This window comes from Peromyscus eremicus, chromosome 7 (assembly GCF_949786415.1).
Source record: "Peromyscus eremicus chromosome 7, PerEre_H2_v1, whole genome shotgun sequence".
Classification (NCBI taxonomy): Eukaryota; Metazoa; Chordata; class Mammalia; order Rodentia; family Cricetidae; genus Peromyscus; species Peromyscus eremicus.
In genome coordinates, this window is record NC_081422.1 from 33,487,313 (window position 1) to 33,508,978 (window position 21,666).

Genomic DNA, 21,666 nt, shown 5'->3' on the forward strand with positions numbered 1-21,666 from the left:
CCAATTATCTGTGAAGTGGCCATACTGATTTCCAAAGTGGCTGTACATCTGTCAGAATGGCTAAGACATAATTGACATATAAGACATATATACTCCAAAACTTGTCTCCTGTTGAAGGAAAGCTGTCAAACATACCTCCCCTATTTTTATAAGTATTTCTCTTTCTATAGAGAAGCATTTATTTGATTCAAACCTATTGGTCAGTTTTTATTTTCATTGTCTATGTAATTAAAGACCTATATATAAAGGGAAAACTTAAATTTGAAAGAAAACATGGATAAGTTTATGAATGGGTTCAGAAAGAGGAAAGGGAAGAGGTTTACAATGTAATTATGATTTCAAAAAAATAAAAATACCTGTTAGAGTTTGTGTCTGTCTTGGAGTTTTCCCCTCATGTTTGTCTATTACCTTCAAGCTTTCAAGTGTTTAATTTAGATCAGTGATACAATTCATCTTGTTTTTTTTTAATTACAGGATGGGAAGTAAGGATATAATTCCCTTTATTTACTTGTGGATAACTAATTTTGGTGGCATCAGTATGTCTCTTGTTCTTATTGTTGTCTTTTTTATCTTTTAAAATTTTTTGAGAAAAGATATTATGTAGCTTATATTGGCCTCAAGCTAGGTAGCCAAAAACAATTTGAACTCCTCATCCTCTCATCTCAGCCTCCCAAGTGAGGATGTTAGAGGCATACATTACCATGACTAACTCCAGCAACAATTCACAGACTTTGTCTTTGCTGTGACATATATTAATTACACAGTGTTCTTTATTACTGATGTTTAATAAGCTAAATATGTTCATAAATACCACTTCATCTCATTTATTCATTCACCAATAGGCATCCGTGCATGTTCTAATAAATATCTGTAATCTACCTCATTCCAAAGAAACCCTCCTATGTCTAATAATCTCTGGGAAAGGAATAAGCTAATCTTTGCTTTGAGTTAAAAAATTAGATTTGACATAGGATATTTTAAAGGAATGATAAATAAATCAAGAAATGACTTCTTCATAAAGCCAATAGAATTTATATTCATAGCTGACATTTCACTATTTTCCATTATGCAGGGATTTATTGTAACTAGTTTTATGATTTTTTCTTTTATTACCACAACAACACAACTGAAGATGTGATCTTTTTATAATTCCTGTTATGTGAAAATGCATAAATTAGTTAAATAGCTTCGTTCCATACTTTTTGTAAAGTATGTATAGATGTTGTTGAACTCATCAATAAAGTGCTACATGTAAGAACTAAACTGGAAACTCAAGCACATATTCTCAGTAAGTATTGAAATGACCTGGTGATGATGCAAAATTTTAAACATGAGTTGGGTGTCTATGGATTTTTCTCAATGGAAGACAGCTCACACTTGGTATCAATGACTTTCTGATCTTGAGCACTGAAGACAAAACAGAACAATAATAAATTGTTTTTGTAAAGTGATTTGGGGAACTCTCAGGATAGATAATAGTACCTTAGATACTTTGGTGCATTCCATGGTAAAATAATTGATAAATTAATAAGGAATATTGGGAATAGGATCTATAGAAGCCACCATTAAGGATGGAGGAACAATGAGAAAAGGAAGCTGCACAACAGATTTCCCTTAAGATACGAAGGTTAGTGGGAGGTGGGGTTCAATGTTGGCTCAAGCACAGAAGTACAGTCCCTACAGAGAAGTGCATGCATTTCTTAAATGCCAAGTCTCTAAGGAACAAAAGACACATCCTAATCTAGCATGTAAACACCATCACCTCATGTTATTTTATATCTGTGTCTGTGCCTTTGAGAAGAGATTGAGAAAGCCTTTACCTTGTCATAGCCAAGTATATCATGCTAGTGAAATATGCAAAATTTCTGATGTCTTATCTGGTGGTAGATGTGATAAAAAGATAGCACCTCAAATGATTAAGGGGTACTTGATAAATTATAAGAGATTAATGGTGATTTCAGGGTATATGAAAATTAATTTTGTGTTGTGTTCTTTTAGAATTGAAGGTTTGAAACCCCCAGAGATTGACACATCCCTATAAAGCAAGTGTAAAGGAATGACATAAAAGCTTTTCTCTCATGATGAGGTAAGTTGAAATTTCTTCATGCTGGTATCCTCATTTTTCCTTAACATCTTTATTGATATATCTCCAGCATCTATAAATGATAAATTGTGTGATGGTTCTTGCATCACAAATTACTAGGAAAACTAGAAATGTTAAACATGCAGGAGTCTGTCCACACTAGAGGAAATAAAATAATTATATTCTTTTTGATAGGCTGTTGTTGGATATTGTTAAGGACTTGGTGACCTTTGGCTATTTGTGGAGGCAGAACTCATCTACCTTTCCCTATAGAGGCAGATCACACACAATACCCCAGAATGTTTATCCCAGACTTCTCTCTCTTGCAGTTAATAGAACCTATTGTTAGGGAGGATGTTATACGTATTTTATAGCTTGCTGACCTCTGTGCTATCTTGGCCAAAGGCCACACTAGATTCTATGCCCTTTAGCTATAGAACCCACCCTCACGGTCACGGGTACTTTGTAAACAAATTTCTAAGTTATCACTCTTTAAGCTTTCTTGTGCACCTGGAATTGGAATGTTTGTGGCTGGAAGCTTCTTCCCAAATTTTACCATGTTTTAAATATGTTGACAATGAACTTCCTGAGTGTGATCTAGGTTGACAAAGTCAATCTGAACTGAGTTTTCATTCTCAACTCTGCAGATAACTGCCTGCAATGACACTTTTAAGATCCTCCTCAATAAAGGTACATTTTATAATTGCTTTGAAACATTTATTTATTGTAAAATTCTCTCAAATGGAGATTATTCAACAAGTATTTTCCCTATATAGGCTTGCTGTTTGAATTTTGAATGTATATAGAGATAGTGGTAATTATAATCTAAAATGTTCTTTTATTTGTAGAAAATTTAAGCATACATCCATTCTTAATTATTTTAACTTGTTGAAAATTGTATCTACAGACTTAACTAGGTTTCTCATTTGAATTACATTGCAATTTATCATGCACTGCTTGATTTCTAACCCTATGGACCCAGCCATGAACAATCTCTCTTCATGAATGTAACTGGAGAGAATACATAGCATTTCCATTTAGTGTCTTTGTCTTTAGTCTTGTGAAGTAGATTGATATTGAATTCCAAGGATCTCATGAGTGCCTTTTCATTTCATATTATGCAATTCTAAGACTCAATGAAATTCCCAAAAGAGAGTCCTTGAAAAGACAGTACAAAGTGTTGAAAGTTTCAGGAGACACAAGTATTACAATGTCACAGTCAGTAATTTTCATCTTGAGGACCATCTCAAATCTTTCTAGATTAATATTTTTCTGGTAGCAAGCATGAAAATATAATCATTCCTAGACGCTGATTAAATCTAAAATAAGTTTCTATTTTGAAAAAATCTTGGTAGTCCTGATGTATCTGGTTGAGGTTAGCTCTAGGTTGCAACAGGTTTTCCATTTTCCACCTAGGGCTGAAGCAATGATAACATGATGAGATGAGGGATTGGAATTCTCTACTTGTTCTGCCTCCTCTTACTTGGACATATGTCATGATAGTAAGTGACAGCAATGATCACAGATTTTTAGATTTCTAGTGATTAATCTACTCTATTTAGCTTTTAATGTTCTAATTGAGGAAATACCACTCTACATCCTGATAGCATGGACAGTAATTTCTGTGAACTCAGATATATAGGCATTCCCATCATGTACTTCACAAATGTAATAGAAGCTACGGCAGTAATTTTTTGTGGTCCTATAATGTTACTATATACTTTTGTGTTTACAGATTATCTTAAAGAAGAATGGGTTTGGAAAATGGTTCTTTGGTGACTGAATTCATTCTACAGGGATTAACAAATGACCCTGATCTCCAGTTGCCCCTGTTCTTACTCTTTCTGCTAATATATACAACCACAGCACTGGGGAATGCAGCTTTGATCATTTTAATTGTGCTTAATTCTCACCTTCATACCCCCATGTACTTTTTCCTTTTAAACTTGTCCTGCATTGACCTCTGTTATTCCTCTGTGATTACACCCAAAATGCTAATGAACTTCTTAGTAAGGAAGAATGTTATCTCCTACATAGGATGTATGACCCAGCTGTATTTCTTCTGTTTTTTTGCCATTTGTGAATGTTGTGTTCTGACGTCAATGGCCTATGATCGTTATGTGGCTATCTGTAATCCACTCTTGTATAATGTTACTATGTCCCCGAAGGTATGTTCCTATCTTATGCTTGGTTCATACATAATGGGATTTTCTGGTGCCATGATCCACACTGGATGCATCCTAAGACTGACTTTCTGTGACAGAAACACCATCAACCACTATTTCTGTGACCTTTTCCCTTTGCTGCAGCTCTCCTGCACCAGCACTTACATCAATGAAATAGAGATTCTTATTGTAGGTGGGAAAGATATCATTGTGCCCAGTGTCATTATCTTTACCTCTTATGGCTTCATCCTCTCTAACATCCTTCAAATGAGATCCACTAAAAGCATAGCCAAAGCCTTTAGTACATGCAGCTCCCACATTCTTGCTGTTTCTCTATTCTTTGGATCATGTGCATTTATGTATCTTCAACCCTCCTCACCTGGATCTATGGATCAGGGAAAAATATCTTCTGTCTTTTATACCATTGTGGTTCCCATGATGAACCCCTTAATTTATAGCTTGAGAAACAAGGATGTTAAAGTCGCCCTGAGAAAAACCTTCAGCAGGAGGAGGCTTTGACCAAATTAAAATGTTTATCAGTATAGTTTTGTCAATGAGTATTTCTATGGCTTTAATCAAAGCCACCTTTTTATCTATTTTTTTTAATCTGATCATTTGTAGAATATTAGAATATTTTTGTTCCTACAGATGATTTTATTATAAATTTCATTTTATTTTTTATTATTGGGAAAAATCTCTCACCATTTTAATTAAGAATAGCAGTAATTAGTTAAACCCCTATTATCATTCTTTTTATGGGATGTATCAAAAAAAGAAAAGATCTGTCTATGGTTACACAAAGTAATTCTGCATTGTCCATGTATCCTGTGGTAAGATGGCTCTCATTTGTCAATGCAATGAAGTGTGAATTTGATTATTTTTTTCCTTTCTTGGACATCACAGTGTCCCTTTGAAAGGTAAATGATTCATGATCCAGATGTTTTTATTAACTGGCTATTAAATACACCCTACATTGCAACTGTAAATGATATGCACTTGACGTTTTTATGTCAATAATTTCTGTTATATTTATTTTATAAATATTAACCAGCTATTTTACAAGGTATGTCTTTTATATATGTGCATTATAGAGCTTTAAGGATTATAATTTCTCTCCACTCTTTATAAAGCTTTGGTTGAATTTTTTATCCTTAAATAATGTCATGTAACATTAGGTTGGAGAATGATTGAAAATGTGGACCTATTTTTATTTTGGGAGGAGTGTGAGGACAACTCCATGAGCTAATGTAATGAGTTGTAGTTGAAACTCAACTGTTGGATTCCTATGCCAGTTCCAAAATGTGTTATTGTGAATAGTGCTATAATAATCATGAGTCTATCTCTAACTATATTGTGTACTAAACTTGATTCCTTAAACATCTAACACCCATTTATGTGTTAGTGCATTTTTATTTTTTGAGTAATCTCTCATTATTTCCATAGTTACATTTTCTGCTGCAGGGCAGGTGGATTATTTTTACCACAGCTTTGCTATTGCTTATTATTTATTTTTCTTGATTATACTCATTGTTAGATTGTGATGGTAGATCAATGTAGTTTTGATTTCTATTCTGATAGCTACAGGTATTGAATTGTGTGTGTGTGTGTGTGTGTGTGTGTGTGTGTGTGTGCCTCTTATATATATTATTGTGATAAGTATTAACTTATTTTGCACATTTAATGACTATATTGGGTCTTTGGGTGATTAGCATGTTTGAGTTCTATAATATACTCCAGTTAGTTCTTGTTGAAGGAAGAGCAGTAAACACATTGTTCTATTTATTATTCATGTTTCTTTTGCTGTGGGGAAACACTTTTTTTTAATGCAATCCTATTCATTTTTTTTTTTTTTGATATTGTGGTGGTTTGAAAGAAAATGCCCCATAGGCTCACAGGAAGTGACATTAGGAGGTGTGAACTTGCTGAAGTAGATATGGCTTTGTTGGAGGAAGTGCCTCACTAGGTGGGTGGGCTTTGATGTCTCAGAAGCTCAAGTCTGCTTTGTGGCTCACAGTATTTTCCTGCTGCCTGCCAATTAGTCTGTAGGATTCCTAGCTCCTTCTCCATTACCATGTCTGATGCATGCTGCCACACTTCCTGCCTTGAGCCATGATGACAACGGACTAAAGACAGTTAATTTCCCAAAAATCCAATCATTAAATATCTACTAATGAAGAAAGAGCTCCATGCATTGGAAAGGAAGCAAGGAGCAATATTTGGAAGTGTTTAGAGAGAGGCAAGGGATGGGGGCAATGATGTAATTCTATTATAATCTCAAAAATGTAGATACCTTGGAATAAATTCATGACAGTAAACAGAAGATAACTACAATGAAAATAACATGGCTAGAAAAATTGTAGGCAGATATATACACACAGACACACATACTCATACTCTCACACACACATATATGTGTATATATGTATCCACACACAGATATATATATATATATATATGTATATATATATATATATATATGCATATATATGGAGAGAGAGAGGGAGAGAGAAAGAGAGAAAGAGAGAGAGAGAGAGAGAGAGAGAGAGAGAGAGAGAGGATTGTAAAATTACTGATTCAGAAATTCATTGTCTCTGTGTCTGTCTTGGAGTATCTCACCTCATATTTTCACATTATCTTCCAACTTTAAAGTGTTTCATTAAAACTTGTTCATTAATTTCATGTTAATTTTTATACAGGATGAGATGGTATACTTCTTTTTCTTTGTATGTAGATATCCAGTTTTGCCAGCCTCAATGTGTCTTTTGTGTTACTGTTGTGTTTTTATCTTTCTAAATGTGGAGATAAGTTCATACATATCCCAGATTGTCACAAACTAGGTAGTGAAGAATAAGTTGAACTCCTGATCCTCTCATATCCTTGGAAGACCTGTACTTTCCTAAACAGAAACAGAGGAGGAGTGGAGTTGGGGTTGGAACAGAGGAAGGGTATGGGAAAGGACTGAGAGAAGAGGAGGGAGGGAAGCGTTGGCTGGGATGTAAAATAAGTAAATAAATAAATAAGCAAACAAACAAATAAATAAATACACATATAGTTGTGAAGATTCTTAAGGCAATCTGAGGTTTTGTTCTTTCTTTCTCTCTTTCTTTCTATCTTTCTTTCTTCTTTCCTTTCTTCTTTGTTTTAAACTTACCATGTAGTTCTGTCTAGTCATGAACTCACTAAGGTTTTAATGTATTTTACTTACAATTTCTGGTCAGTTTTGCTTAAGGAAATTTTTAAAAAGTGTATTATTATTCTTTTTTTAGATAATAGAAAAGAGAAAGTCACAGGACTCCTGCAGATTAGTTGTTTTCAATAATAAAGATGACATAATGGACCCATGTCTGCATCTCTGATATATGTTCAATGGCATTTTTAAAAATTGGGGGAAATCATTTTGTTTTGGTAAAACAATATGTTCTTGAAGACAAACTGAATTTCTTTTACATACCACAATTTCAAAATCATCTGTCCTTTGGCAGATCTTATTAGTGAGATAGCTAGATCACTCGGTAGATATACTTTTAGTTTTGGAAGAACCTGCAATATGCTGTTCATCAGGGCTTCACCAATTCCTTTCCCATGGGATGCATGGGAGCAAATGAATAGCTTGTTGTTAGATTTTTTTCAGAGCTTGCTTGCAGTGTACATGAATTAATATATCATAACTCTGATTAGTGTGTGGACTAATATTTGCCATTAAGAGAATCTATACCTTTCCTGATAACTAATAAAGATAAGATAATGTAGCTGAAGGTACATTAATGGCTACATTATTGCTACTCCTCTCAAATATTGACAGTTTCCCTGTTTTTTTTTTGTATGCTAAACAGGAAGATATGTTAAAAATGTAATTTAAAGAATATTTCAATGGAGACAATCTTTTTGCTGGCTAGTTTTTATGTAACATTGACCTAGGCTACAGTTATCTGGGAAAAGGAAACCTTAGTTGAGGAAATGCATCCATAAGATTGTTTTATGGGGCATTTATGTGATTGATGATTGCTGTAACATGGCCTAGCCCAGTAGGGGGTGATAACACTCATGGGCAGGCTGTCATGAGTTCTATAACGAAATAGGGTCAGCAAGCCAGTGTTCCTCCATGGCCTCTGCTTTAGTTCCTGCCATCAGGTTTCTTCCTTATGGTGCTGCTCTGAATCCCTTTAATGATGGACTATGTTGCAGAGATGCAAACTGAAATAACCCTTTTCTTCTCAAGTGGCCTTAATCATGATATTCTACTACACCAACAGACACTGAGGTAAAACACCATGCAGGAGTAGACAACACAACTTCCAGAAAAAAAATTACATATTGTTTCCAGTTGTGCAATACCTCTTTATGACTTGTGGTTAGATATAAAATAAAGGACATTGTAGTTGGTCTTGCTGGTCAACGAAGGCTAGATCCTATTGCTGAAGGCACCATGCACTTTAAGGATAAGACACAGATAAATCAGGCTGGAACTGAGCTAGAAGCTTCTACCCTTTTGACTAGCTTTTCTGATAGCAGAATATGTCATGCTGGATGCTGGCTGAAAAAGTTATTAACATCCTCACCCAAATGTGAACCCTATAAGCTGTATTATCTTCCTGCCAGGGACAATGTGTTCATCAGCCCGATAGTAGAATGACTATTCTAGGAGTACCAAACCACTGTATATTTGATGTTTACGTCACAGAAGCCCATGGAAAGTGTGGCCATAAACCCTAGCAGGGAACCTAACAAATAATTTTGTTTTGCTAATGAACATGATGTTAAATTGCAGTTTTAAATGCATGCTTCTATCAGTAAATTAGGTTCTCTTAGCCCTACAGAGAAGTTTATCTTAGTAGTGAGTAGCAGAGTTAATGTAGAGACACATAAAATTGGCCCAAACACTGAGAACAGGTGAGAGTTGAGTGCTCATCTCTGAATGAGATAGCTGTGTTACTCCTGTGTCTCAGAAAGCATCATGCAAGAGAGTCAGGAAAAACATGTGATGAGAGGCGTGATGTGAAGTGTTGTCATCAAGATATGTCATAACCATTACATTCATGAACTTACAGTAACTATGGTGACCCCCACATGATCTGCACAAAACTGGCCCGTCATCATTTTGTCATGATGATGAGGGACAATGTGAGAACCCACCACTTCCTGAAGAATTATTGGCAGTTATTGGCTGCTAGAGGAGTCATTTCTTCCAGTGGTGTAGCCACTGGTAAGTTTACCATGCTCTAGTAAACAATCCCTTCCCATGCTCATATGAACAACCGTAGTAAACTTACTTAGTGAGTCCCAAACTTAATTTTAATCTAGGGGGGAAATACATGAAAACAGGACAGGGACTTATGGGAACAAGAAGGTTTCAGGGGAACTGGAAGTGGAATAAGAGTGGGTGGTGAGGGTGAAAATCACAAGAATATTTTATAAATACATGAAATGGTCAAAGAAGGATCAATCAGAACACTGAAACCATATTTAATCCCCATTGATTTGTAACTTCTATACAGGTTGTGAAGACTTGTGAGCAGATCTAAAGCATATTCAAATGCGACCTGGATATAGATATTAGCCCACATGGCTAGAATGTAAAAATAATGAGACATTAATCTGATGTCTGAAGGGTTTGTACCTTTTTCACAATCATAGTATGATTAATCTGAATTTTTTTATTCATTTAATTTAATTAATCACTTAGCTATCCTCTAGGAGTTTCACAGAACACTAATCCCGATGCCATTCCTTTAAATTTTAAGTAATATTCTTGATTTGATTTTTACATTTCTGAAATTGCTAAAATTTCAAGAAAAAAAATCTACATTTATAAAGTGTGTTGATCTGCAATTTCTTCTTAATATTATTCTGTAGGGTTTTAGAATTAAAGCAATCCTTCTCTATAACAACAATTATAATGTTTTGTTGATATTTATTTTTAGATGACAATTTGAAAACTGAAAACATTTGGTAAATTTTTTTTTTAATTTTTATTTTGCAATACAATTAAGTTCTACATACAGGCACAGATTCCCTTGTTCTCCCCCCTCCCGCCCTCCTCACCTTCCCCCAGGCCGCCCCCCATTCCAATCTCCTCCAGGGCAAAGCCTTCCCCACAGACTGAGATCAACCTGGTGGACTCAGTCCAGGTAGGTCCAGTCCCCTCCTCCCAGGCCGAGCCAAGGGACCCTGCATAGGCCCCAGGTTTCAAGCAGCCCACTCATGCAATGAGCACAGGACCCGGTGCCACTGCCTGGATGCCTCCCAAACAGATCAGGCCAATCAACCCACTCAGAGGGCCTGATCCAGTTGGTGACCCCTCAGCCATTGGTTCATATTTCATGTGTTTCCGTTTGTTTGGCTATTTGTCCCTGTGCTTAATCCAACCTTGGTCTCAACAATTCTCTCTCATATAAACCCTCCTCATTCTCGCTAATTGGACTCCCAGAGATCCACCTGGGGCCTAGTCATGGATCTCTGCATCCAGATCCCTCAGTAGTTGGATGAGGTTTCTAGCACGACAATTAGGGTGTTTGGCCATCCCATCACCAGAGTAGGTCAATTCGGACTGTCTCTCGACCATTGCCAGCAGTCTGACAATGGAATACTACTCAGCAGAGAAAAACAATGACATCATGAGGTTTGCAGACAAATGGATGGACCTAGAAAAAATCATCCTGAGTGAGGTATCCCAGACTCAGAAAGACAAACATGGTATGTACTTACTCATAACAGGATACTAGATGTGGAACAAGGATGACTGGACTGCTACTCACATCACCAGGCAGGCTACCTGGAAAACAGGACCCCAAGAAAGACACAGGGATCGCCCAATGACAGAGAAATGGAATGAGATCTACATGAACAGCCTGGACATGAGTGGGGGTAGTGAAGGGCAAGGGTCGAGGGAAAGAGAGCTTGGGTGAGTGGGAGATCCCAGCTGGATCAACAACAGAGAGGGAGAACAAGGAATAGGAGACCATGGTAAATGAAGACCACATGAGAATAGGAAGAAACAAAGTGCTAGAGAGGCCCACAGAAATCCACAAAGATACCCCCACAACAGACTGCTGGCATTGGTAAAATTTACAATTAGATTTTACATGTCTGGAATTTATTTTAATATTAGATATTTAAGTAAAAATTGAATTTCTTCCACATAAGTCAACTTAAATTACCTATTTTTGAACATTCATACATACACAATATAATATAGAGACATTGCAAGTCATAGTCCATCCTAAGTGGTCATCTCCAAATATGTGAACATAAGCAACATTAACTGGAAGCATTAACATGAACTATTTATAAATGTCTTTTTATTAATAGTTCATAGTGAATATGTATCTGTTTCAAAGGTTTTCACATTACATAGTTATAACTTATTCATATTTCATTTTATTATTTTTATTTATCCTACAAAATAATGTTTGTCATTTCCATACATGGACATCATTGTAATTTCCTAACATTCATCCCTATTGCATTTTCTTCTCCCATCTTCTAGGTCACACTAGACCTCTTCCTCTTGTGTTTTCAGGTCCTACAGAACAGAAAACCTGTGTTTGTTTTTCTGAGTCTGGTTTATTTTATTAACCCAAAAATGTTCTGTTCTATGCATTCTCCTTCAATGAATTAATTTTCTTGTGATAAGCTCTGTGCAACCAATATTGATTATTTCGATGGAGGTCTCAAAGACTGGGTAGAAGAGGAGTCGTAAAGGAGAAGCCAGTGATAATGTGATATTGGGGATCATGAGGTAGTTACATTTGGAAGGAAATTTCAGACGACTTTTCTACTACACAGATGGTGGACAGGCATTCTCCCTACCATTTGATACTTATTTTCTTGATGAAAACACTACTTAATATATATAAATATATATATTTATATATATATATATATTAAATATATAAAGCAAAATTTAAATAGCCTTATATGAGGTAAATGAGAGTGAGCAAGTGAAAGAGCAAGAGAGGGAGACACAGAGGGAGACATGGAGAGATAAAGAGATTGCAATTGATAGTCCATCCTAAGTGTTCTTCCACAAATACATTAACATAAGAGCACCATAAATGAATTCATTAAGTTGTGTGTGTATGTATATGCCTGTGTATATATGTAATAATTAATAATAAAAGGTCATGAACTTGAGAGATAGAAAAAAGGAAAGGAGATGGGTGGAAATAATTTAATTAAAACATTCATGTATGAAATTCTAAACATTAAAATAAAATGTTTTGTAATACTTATACATGTATAGAATGTATATTGGTAATATACATTCCCATTCTTTGCCACAGCTGCCACTGAACAAATGCCACCCAAACCACCATTTTCCTTTCAAAATAGTTTCTTTTTTAAAATGTAAAAACCTAATGAATTGCCAGATTTTCACTATATAATGTCTTCTTTGTTTCAACTCACATCTGCTGACCTAACATCCATTTTGACAGATATCATTCTTCTTACTCATACTCTCATCATATTAGGCTTACACAGGATTTCTTTTTCCATCTCCTCACTTTCATTCTGTTTCCTTAAAATTAAAGTGAGTCTCATGTAGACAGAATATGTATGCTTCTTATTTTGCTTCATTGAGTCACCCTAAGTCTTTTTTTTTTATAAAAGGATTAGTTGATTTTTTTTCCTATGTGATCATTGATAGTTGAGGATCTATTAATGCCGTTTTACTTCTTTATTTTGTAGTTTTGTGACAGTTTTTTCTCAACTTGATATATTCTTTTGAAGATTGATATTTTCTGGCAATGTTTTAGTTTTCAGGGATGATTCCATTTGAATCTTTTCCATTTTCGTTTTGACAGTTGCAATAGATTTCCATTTTATGATTACCATAATACTCAAATAAAATATCTTTTCAAGTATATCTTAAAAAGACCACACTTTCTTTTCCTCTTTTTTCTTCTTTTCTCTTTCTTTCTTTCTTTCTTTCTTTCTTTCTTTCTTTCTTTCTTTCTTTCTTTCTTTCTTTCTTTCTTTCTTTCTTTCCTTGGTTTTTTTGAGACAGAGTTTCTCGGTGTAGTTTTAATGCCTGTCCTGGATCTTGCTCTGTAGACCTGGCTGGCCTGGAACTAACAGAAATCCTCCTGGCTCTGCCTCCCAATTGTTTAATTTCTTACAGCTGTCTTATCCTTGTGATATTCAACTGTTAGGTAAGAGATAAAGATGCTTAGATAGTAAAATGATTTCATTTTATAAGTTGGACTTTTCCAAATTGCATTGAGATCACTGTGGATGTGTATGATATGGTACCTACTGAAATAATAGGAATTCAAAGTAATATGTGATAATGACAATGTTGATGCAAAAAACACAGCTCTTAGGCCGGGCGGTGGTGGCGCATGCCTTTAATCCCAGCACTTGGGAGGCAGAGCCAGGTGGATCTCTATGAGTTCGAGGCCAGCCTGGTCTCCAAAGCGAGTTCCAGGAAAGGCGCAAAGCTACACAGAGAAACCCTGGCTTGAAAAACCAAAAAAAAAAAAAAAAAAAACAGCTCTTACCTTAACAGGAAAAAGACTTCATTCTTGAGCCATTTTGAGTGATCATGGTCTGGGAAAACAGATTTAAGTTATCTCAAATTCCATTTTTCAGTGTGGGAGTAGTTTCATGAAGTTTTATAGTTTACAGAACCAAGGAAGTCATACATCAAGGTGAGTTTAGAAAAGGTTGGTAGGTACATCAGAAAGGCAGTTACAGCAAGATGGGGGAACTATAGGCCCAAGAAGCTCTCTGACGACATTCTTAGCTTTAAGGGTGGTGGAAATTTGTGGGCTGCCTAGCTAATCAATTCCATAGTTTTTAACTATTAATCACATGATGTTATTTTCACACAGAGCCAGGCAAGGAATGTCATTTGGAAAGTGAGACTAATGCTAGCCCAAGATAAGGTAATTAACATCTGGGCTTACAAATTTCAACCTGACCAATCATTGCAGTTTTAATCAGTAAGGCTTTGAAAACAGTTTTCTTCTAGGAAAATGTTTCACAATGACATATGTATAAAAAGAATATTGCAGTCATTGAACCTTGGTGTTTGTATAAGAATTATTACATCAATACCTGGCAACCACAGTGTCTGAGTCTGAGTCACTTGTCTCTGTCTCTCTCTCCTTTCTTCCTCCCTTTCTCCCCCTCTCTCTGCCTTCTCACTTTCTTCTGGACCTTCTTCTCAGGACCTCTTGTGTGCTAATACATGAAACCACTGATATATACCCTCATCCCTCTACAAATAAACTTTACTGAGAATTTATCTACATCACTTATTGATAAAAACATACTTCAGTCTCTTCTGCATTCCTGATTTTTCATTCATATTCTGTATAGTAATCTTTCTCCCTCTCTCATGTTAGGAATTGTACAGAATACACAAATACTTGATTTTTCTAGTTAGTTAATCTATGGACTCATGAGTTAGCCACAGACCTGTGTACCAGGCTTTTTCTTTTGGATTACTAGCCAGTTCCCACATCAAGACATGGAGACTTATTAGTTATGAATGCTTGGCCTTTCCTTAGCTCTTATTGTAATCTGTTTCTCTTTATGTTTTGCCTTGGGGATTTTTCTTTTCTTTGTATATGTCATACTGTGTGCTGGCTGTCTGGCCCTGGAGCATCTCCCTCTCTTTCTCCCTCATTATCTCCTCCTTCTCTCTTCTATTAATCCTCTCTGCCTTCTAGCCCCTCCTATCCCTCTTTTGTGTAGCTATTGGCCATTCAGCTTTTTATCAGGACAATCAGGTGCCTTAGGCAGACAAGGTGAAACAAATGCAACACATCATTACATTACATAATTAAAGAAAATGCAGCATAAACAAAAGTAATACATCTTTACATCCTTAAAGGCAGCAGAAAAAAATGCTAACACACTTGTACACAGTTAAAGTAATATTCTGAGACATAAACAATAGTATCACACGTTTACATAGTTAAATATCCCACAACAGAGCTGATTTTGAGAATGTAAGTTAGCTTTTGAGATTTTAAGGTAGCCAGACAGGCATGAGCAGCTTCAAGGCCATCAGTGATGGGCCATTCCTTAAAGGAGAACTCCCACAAAGAAGCTGCCTGCATAGCTGGTCAACCAATAAACGCTTCTATGAGTCTGGAAAGTTTGGAATGTTGCTGATCTGACAGCCTAATTACAGTATCTTTGGGGTTATCTTCACAGCCCCAAAGAGCCATCACTTGCCACATCCAATACCTTGATAAACTTAAAAACCCCTGGAATGTATTAACTTAACAAAACTCTACTCTCCACCAATGCATGGGCCAAAAATGACAGCAGTTAACATGTGAGATTTAAGTGTAGATTCTTCTGCCTGCTTTTTAATCTATTTAATGTTTCTGTCAATGCGTTTTTTAAATGCCTTGAATGATAACTTGTTCTGTTACCATAAATACTCTATGAATCTGCTTCCACATTATAAAATTGTATCTGCTGAGACTCATATCTTTGATTCTAGGCTCTGATCACTCACACTTGGCTCCAGAATTAATTATCTCTTATTTCCTAAACACATACACACACACACACACACACACACACACACACACACACACACACACTTCACAAGACAGGAACAGCATCCTATGGTCCACAAAGTATGAAATATTTACTAACTGGATTCTTTGCCAAAAAAAAAGAAAAAAAGAACTTTGACAAATTTTAATTTGGTATGTTGAGTATCATTTGACTCAATTTGTAATTTATTTTACTTTTTAAATAATGTTTTGATGTTCCTATATTATGGTCTCATTGTATAGTCCAGGCTGTCCTGGGAGTGGCGGGACTGGCCATGCTGACCTGAAACTTACAGTCTTCTCGTCCTAACTTCTTGAAGATTTTCATTACAACATTGTGTCATTTGATGGAATTTTAATATATTTTACCCAACACACTGAAATGTTGAGAGGACCTGGGTGACCATATACAACCCCTAAAAAATATTCAAACAATGTGAGGGTCAAGTATCCAAGCACACATGCACTGAGAACAAAAGTATCAAAATGAAAATCTCCAGTGACTGTTAGATCAGCATCCCTGGAAACATTTTGGAAATAAAAGAAACAGACAAACATATAGAGAATGTTTCCTTAAATCAGAACAACCTAGGGGCCATAGTCTTTCTGTGGGAGTAGTGACTGCTGGCACATGGCACATGAGCATTGAGGGCTTTGTGCAATGGATAAGGGTTGTGATAGGAGAGTCCGTCTGTAGGCCAGTTCCCCAGCAGTGTCAAAGTGATAGATACCCATGGAGAGAAGCTCCCTGGATCCTACTGGCCCACAGGTGTCATTAATGAAGTCAACTTTCCTGTCCAGAAATTCCCTGGCCACCTGAGGATTTTAGTCATTAACCCTTCAGTGACAGTGTCCTAGGTGTTTTTCCTATGCATCCCAGATGTTTTAAGCATGTGTCTTAATCTGTCCCACCTGAAAGCTGATAGTATTAGAGGTCTAAAGAAAGCAGCTCAGTGGTTCAGAACTAGTCTAACCTACATGCATACATCCACAGAGCTATAGCCAACAAACAAAAACAAAAATAAAACAAGCAGAAAGATATTTAAAAATATATTAGCAAGAAATTCTTGTAAGAATACCTGAAGCATATAATGACATACTATGGAAATAATTTCATCTAGGCCTGGAGGAGATGGGAATGGGGGTTGGGTTGGGGGAGGGCTGGGAGGGGGACGGGAGGTGGGAGGTCAGGAGAATCCGTGGCTGATATGTAAAATTAAATTAAATTATAAAATTAAATAAATAAATAAAATAATAAAAAATAAAAATAATATAAATAAATAAATAAAACAGAAAAAATGGAATGATTGCTAATTAAGTAGGACAAATAAGATTACATCTCTGGGAAAATACATAAACTGAATATATCTATTTGTTCTTGTGAAAGTTTATAGTTTTATGATTAAATGAGACATTATAAATAAAAAAGAGACTCTGGGAATAGCCTCTATGAAATATTAACATTAAAGACATGGTGAAAAACTGAGAAATAACCAAAACAACAGTTTTCCCTGAAGAGAAGGTAGCTGGAAGATGGGGATTCAATATTGGCTCAAGTATGGAGGATGTATAATCCCCAAAGAGAAGGGCACACCTGAATGATATATTGAGTCCCCAGGGAAGTAAAGGCCCACCATGGGTAAGAATCTAAATACCATCACCTCATCTCCTTTTCATATCTGCAATATGTTTCCTGGGGAGAAGCTAAGAAAGACTCTATCTTGCTTAAAACTAATTTCTTTATGCAATTAATCTTATATGAAATGTGTGGTGTTTCCGTAAGTGTTGAGGATGATAAAAATGAACGTGGTTTAATTTTAATTTTTCTTCTTTCCCTTTAGTGGATCATGACTACACTTAATAAACATAAACAGTGATTCAAAATGTGTTCAGAGCACATCAGAAATTAATTTTATGAAGCATTGTTTTTTAATAAAAAACTGAGTACTTTGTAGCCTGATACAGTCTTTCTTTAATAATAGGGACATTTACCAACAAAAGGGGTCCATAAAATTTCTCTCTAAAATAGGGTAAGTTTTAAAATCTATTCATACTAAAATCACAAATTTTATTGAACACATTTACTGAGAAATAAATACTATGTGAAAGGGTTTATGATGTATAATACTCATTTTGACCACATACCCTGGATGAAAATATGTGTCATTAAGGCTCATTTACTTATGCCTCTCCTATACATTGATACACATTCGTGTGTTTGTGTAATTATAACTATAATGAGAAGATATGGTAAATTTTCTTACCAAATCACCATTAACTGATGTTAATATGTTGAATTAGATTTCTAAACACTTTTTATTTTGCAAAATTGAACTTTCTTCCCTGGGGTCTTTTTCTTTCCCCCTAGCTCCAGCGACCACCATTCTTTGTCCATTTATGAGAATATAAATGTTAATAGAGATGATGCAGTATTTCTTCTAAAGTGAGGTTTTCCTGTTGTTATTATTTTTGTTTTTATGTTTTCATAGTGGCATTGTATCAAAATGAGTCCAACAATTAATAATATGTACTTTTCTGTATGAAAAGCAATTTTAAGGCTCAAGAGAAATTGAGAGAAAAATGTCTTAGATATACAGAGAATGGTCAGAGTCCGTAGACATGCAAATTGCAATATTCTTATTCAATGTGCTTTATTTCCATTACACATGGCAATTTCTCTAGATTTATGAATTTTTGTGACACTGGCTGTATCATAACAAGTCACAGACTCAATTTCTTCTGCTTGATTTTGGAAATACCACTTATGATTCTAAGTATACTGAAATCCAGTCTGGATATAGATTACCACCAGACTGCTAAAACTTTTCCCTGTATCAAGAACAGACAGAAGCAATAAAGAAATGATTAGAAAAAAAAAAGGATAATTGTGTCCTTGTGCACCAAATTTATCTTTTGCCTTTGAATTTTCAAGTTGTCAAATTAGCATATTAGGTCACTGGGCTAAGCTCTGAGGTATACTAGTGAGACTCTTTAATGTATTTAACCTCTGAGATGCTAATTGAGGGAGACAATGCTGTTACTTATACTGGTAGCTTGAAAGGTGGGCTCAAGACTGAAGCTATTTGTTTTTTGACATTCAAACAAAAAACTGACATTTGAAGGGGAAGTTATGTTTAAAAATTCCTTTTTCCCCTGAAATTTCACTTATTTTTCTGTTTCCACAGACTCTCTGAGAGAAGAATGGCTTTTGAAAATGGTTCTTTGGTAACCGAATTCATACTCTTGGGGATAACAGACCAACCTGACCTCAAAATACCATTGTTCTTCCTTTTTCTGGTAATATACATGATCACTGCATTGGGAAATATGACCTTGATCATTCTGATTGTGCTAAATTCTCACCTCCACACACCTATGTACTTTTTCCTGTTTAACTTGTCTTGCATTGATCTCTGTTATTCTTCTGTGATTACACCCAAAATGCTGATGAACTTTATACAAAAAAAGAATGTTATCTCTTACACGGGATGTATGACCCAGCTCTACTTCTTTTGTTTTTTTGTCATCTCTGAATGTTACGTGCTGACTTCAATGGCCTATGATCGCTATGTAGCCATCTGCAATCCACTCTTATATAACGTTGCCTTGTCTCCTAAGGTATGTTTCTATCTAATGCTTGGTTCATATTTGATGGGGTTTTCTGGTGCCATGATCCACACTGGATTCATCCTGAGACTGACCTTCTGTGATGGAAACACCATCAACCACTACTTCTGCGATGTCCTCCCTTTACTGCAGCTCTCCTGCACCAGCACCTATGCCAATGAGATAGAACTGTTCATTGTAACAGGAAAAGACATCATTGTGCCCACAGTCATTATCTTTACATCTTATGCATTCATCCTCTCCAACATCCTCAAAATAAGATCCACTGAAAGCAGGTCCAAAGCCTTCAGCACCTGCAGTTCCCATATGCTTGCTGTTTGTCTGTTCTTTGGATCAGGTGCATTCATGTATCTCAAACCTACCTCAGCTGTGTCTATGGATCAGGGAAAATTCTCTTCTATTTTTTATACCATTGTGGTTCCCATGATGAATCCTTTAATCTACAGCTTGAGGAACAAAGATGTTAAAGTGGCTCTGAGAAAAACCTTGAGCAGGAGAATGTATTGATCAGAAACTGAATTTCTCTGAGCCTGTAGTTAAACCATGGGGAGAGTATCTGTTTGCTATTTTTGATATGATTTTTTTAACTTAATGTAGTTTATCATAATATATTATATTTAATATGTTTTGTTTAAAATATTTTAACATCAGTTTTGTTTCTTTTCATATTCATCGAAATTGGAAGTTATCCTCATCATTTTCTTTTATATATGTTTTGTTTTTTCACTGTGTGTAGAATTGATGCTTTCATACCTCTTTTAAAATAGCGTTAAGTAGTTCTTCTCTTTTGTTTTTGTTATTATAGACTGTTATTGAACATTTTCCCATATTGATTAGAATATGTTGTCTGCATGCCTATGTGGAGAACTGGCCATATTTGCCATTTGAAATGAAATATGAAATCCTCTTTGTGTCTCTGTGTTTATGTCTTTCAATACTCCACTGGACAAGAATGTATTACTCTCTAATGCCAGTATTTAATAGGTATAGATATTTCTGTATTGACCATTGTCTAATGTGGGTACATTGCAGGTCTACTTATGGTGCATAGAACATTGTTTTACTATATGTTTGATGTTTACCTTTTAAATATTAATAAGCACATTTTATTGCTAAAATACACTATTACAAACATATAATATTGAAGCTCATGAGATTAATAGTTTACATAATGACACAGGATTCTTAAAGTACATGAACATTTGGACTCTTGATTTCAAACCTACCACCCTGTTTAATATACCTTCCATTTAAAATGAGATATGATGACTTATTTATGGTATATTCTTATTTTTTATGATGATCTATAGATTCACCTTAGTAATTATTTGTTGGCAGCCATATTTATTCAGTAAAACTGTTTGCTGGCTCTTTCTTTTTTAAAAACGTATGATGCATGTTTTGTTGGTAAAGTTAAAGATTCTTGATTCAAGCTGGGGTCTGACTTCTTTGGGGAAATGGCTCAAAATATTTTAAGAGGCATTTAGATAAGGTCCTGGGGAGGAATAGAAGTTAAAGGTAACAGGTCAAAGATTCAAGAAATTGAAATCTCTGTGTGTAAAATTTTAAAGGAAAATTAAATAGCAAGTTGATCAGATTTTGTGTGGATCTTTAGACTGAATTTTATATCTGATTATTTTAAAACTTTATTACTTTTTTCAATAGATTTAATTTTTTATTATTTTAATTAAGAAATTTTTCATTCTTCCTACATATCAGTCACAGACTCCCCTGTCCTCCCTCCTCCCACCCCTCACCCCCCCCAACTCACTCCCCATTCCCACCTCCTCCAAGGCAAGGTCTCCCACTGGGAGTCAGCAGAGCCTGGTACACTCAGTTGAGGCAGGTCTGAACCCTCTTCCCTACACCAAGTCTGTGCAAAGTGTCTCACCGTAGGCACTAGGTTCCAAAAAGCTGGCTCATACACTAGGGACAGGTCCCATTCCCACTGCCAGGGCCCCCTAAACAGTTCAAGCTAAACAATTGTCTTGCTTATCCAGAGGGCCTGATCCAGTACCGTGGGGGCTCCTGAGCTATTTATTGGTCCACAGTTCATGTGATTCTACTAGTTTGGCAGGTTGTCTCTGTACTTTTTCCAATCATGGTCAAGATATCTCTTGCTCATAAAATCCCTCCTCTCTCTTGTCGATTGGACTCCTGGAGCTCTGCCTGGGACCCAGTCATGGATCTCTGCATCTGGTTCCATCAGTCATTGGATGAGGGTTCTATGATGACAGTTAGGATATTCAGCCATCTGATCACCAGAGTAGGT

At 35.7% G+C, this 21,666-nt stretch overlaps 3 protein-coding genes across 4 annotated transcripts in view; all 3 read left to right on the forward strand.

Moving 5' to 3' along the window:
* Positions 1-2,090, forward strand: part of LOC131914881 (olfactory receptor 8B3-like) — a 35,829-nt gene extending 33,739 nt beyond the window's left edge. The window contains exon 2 of the mRNA XM_059267654.1: positions 1,999-2,090. Coding sequence (XP_059123637.1) covers positions 1,999-2,012 — 14 coding nt within the window. The 3' untranslated portion in view covers positions 2,013-2,090. The remainder of the gene's footprint in view (positions 1-1,998) is intronic.
* On the forward strand, positions 2,015-19,901 carry LOC131914878 (olfactory receptor 8B8-like). Of its 2 annotated transcripts, XM_059267649.1 has the most exons (3): positions 2,015-2,086; positions 2,731-2,773; positions 18,953-19,901. In XM_059267649.1, the coding sequence occupies exon 3, from the start codon at positions 18,969-18,971 to the stop codon at positions 19,899-19,901; it is 933 nt and encodes a 310-aa protein (XP_059123632.1). In that variant the 5' UTR covers positions 2,015-2,086; positions 2,731-2,773; positions 18,953-18,968. The 2 variants fall into 2 exon arrangements, with proteins under 2 accessions (XP_059123632.1, XP_059123634.1); XM_059267651.1 differs by lacking the exons at positions 2,015-2,086; positions 2,731-2,773 and adding an exon at positions 12,175-12,188 and having other exon boundaries at positions 18,965-19,901.
* LOC131914879 (olfactory receptor 8B3-like) lies at positions 3,830-4,767 on the forward strand. Its single transcript, XM_059267652.1, has one exon. It carries the CDS (start codon positions 3,835-3,837, stop codon positions 4,765-4,767), a length of 933 nt encoding a protein of 310 aa, XP_059123635.1. The 5' UTR covers positions 3,830-3,834.
* Positions 19,902-21,666: the final 1,765 nt, after the last annotated feature.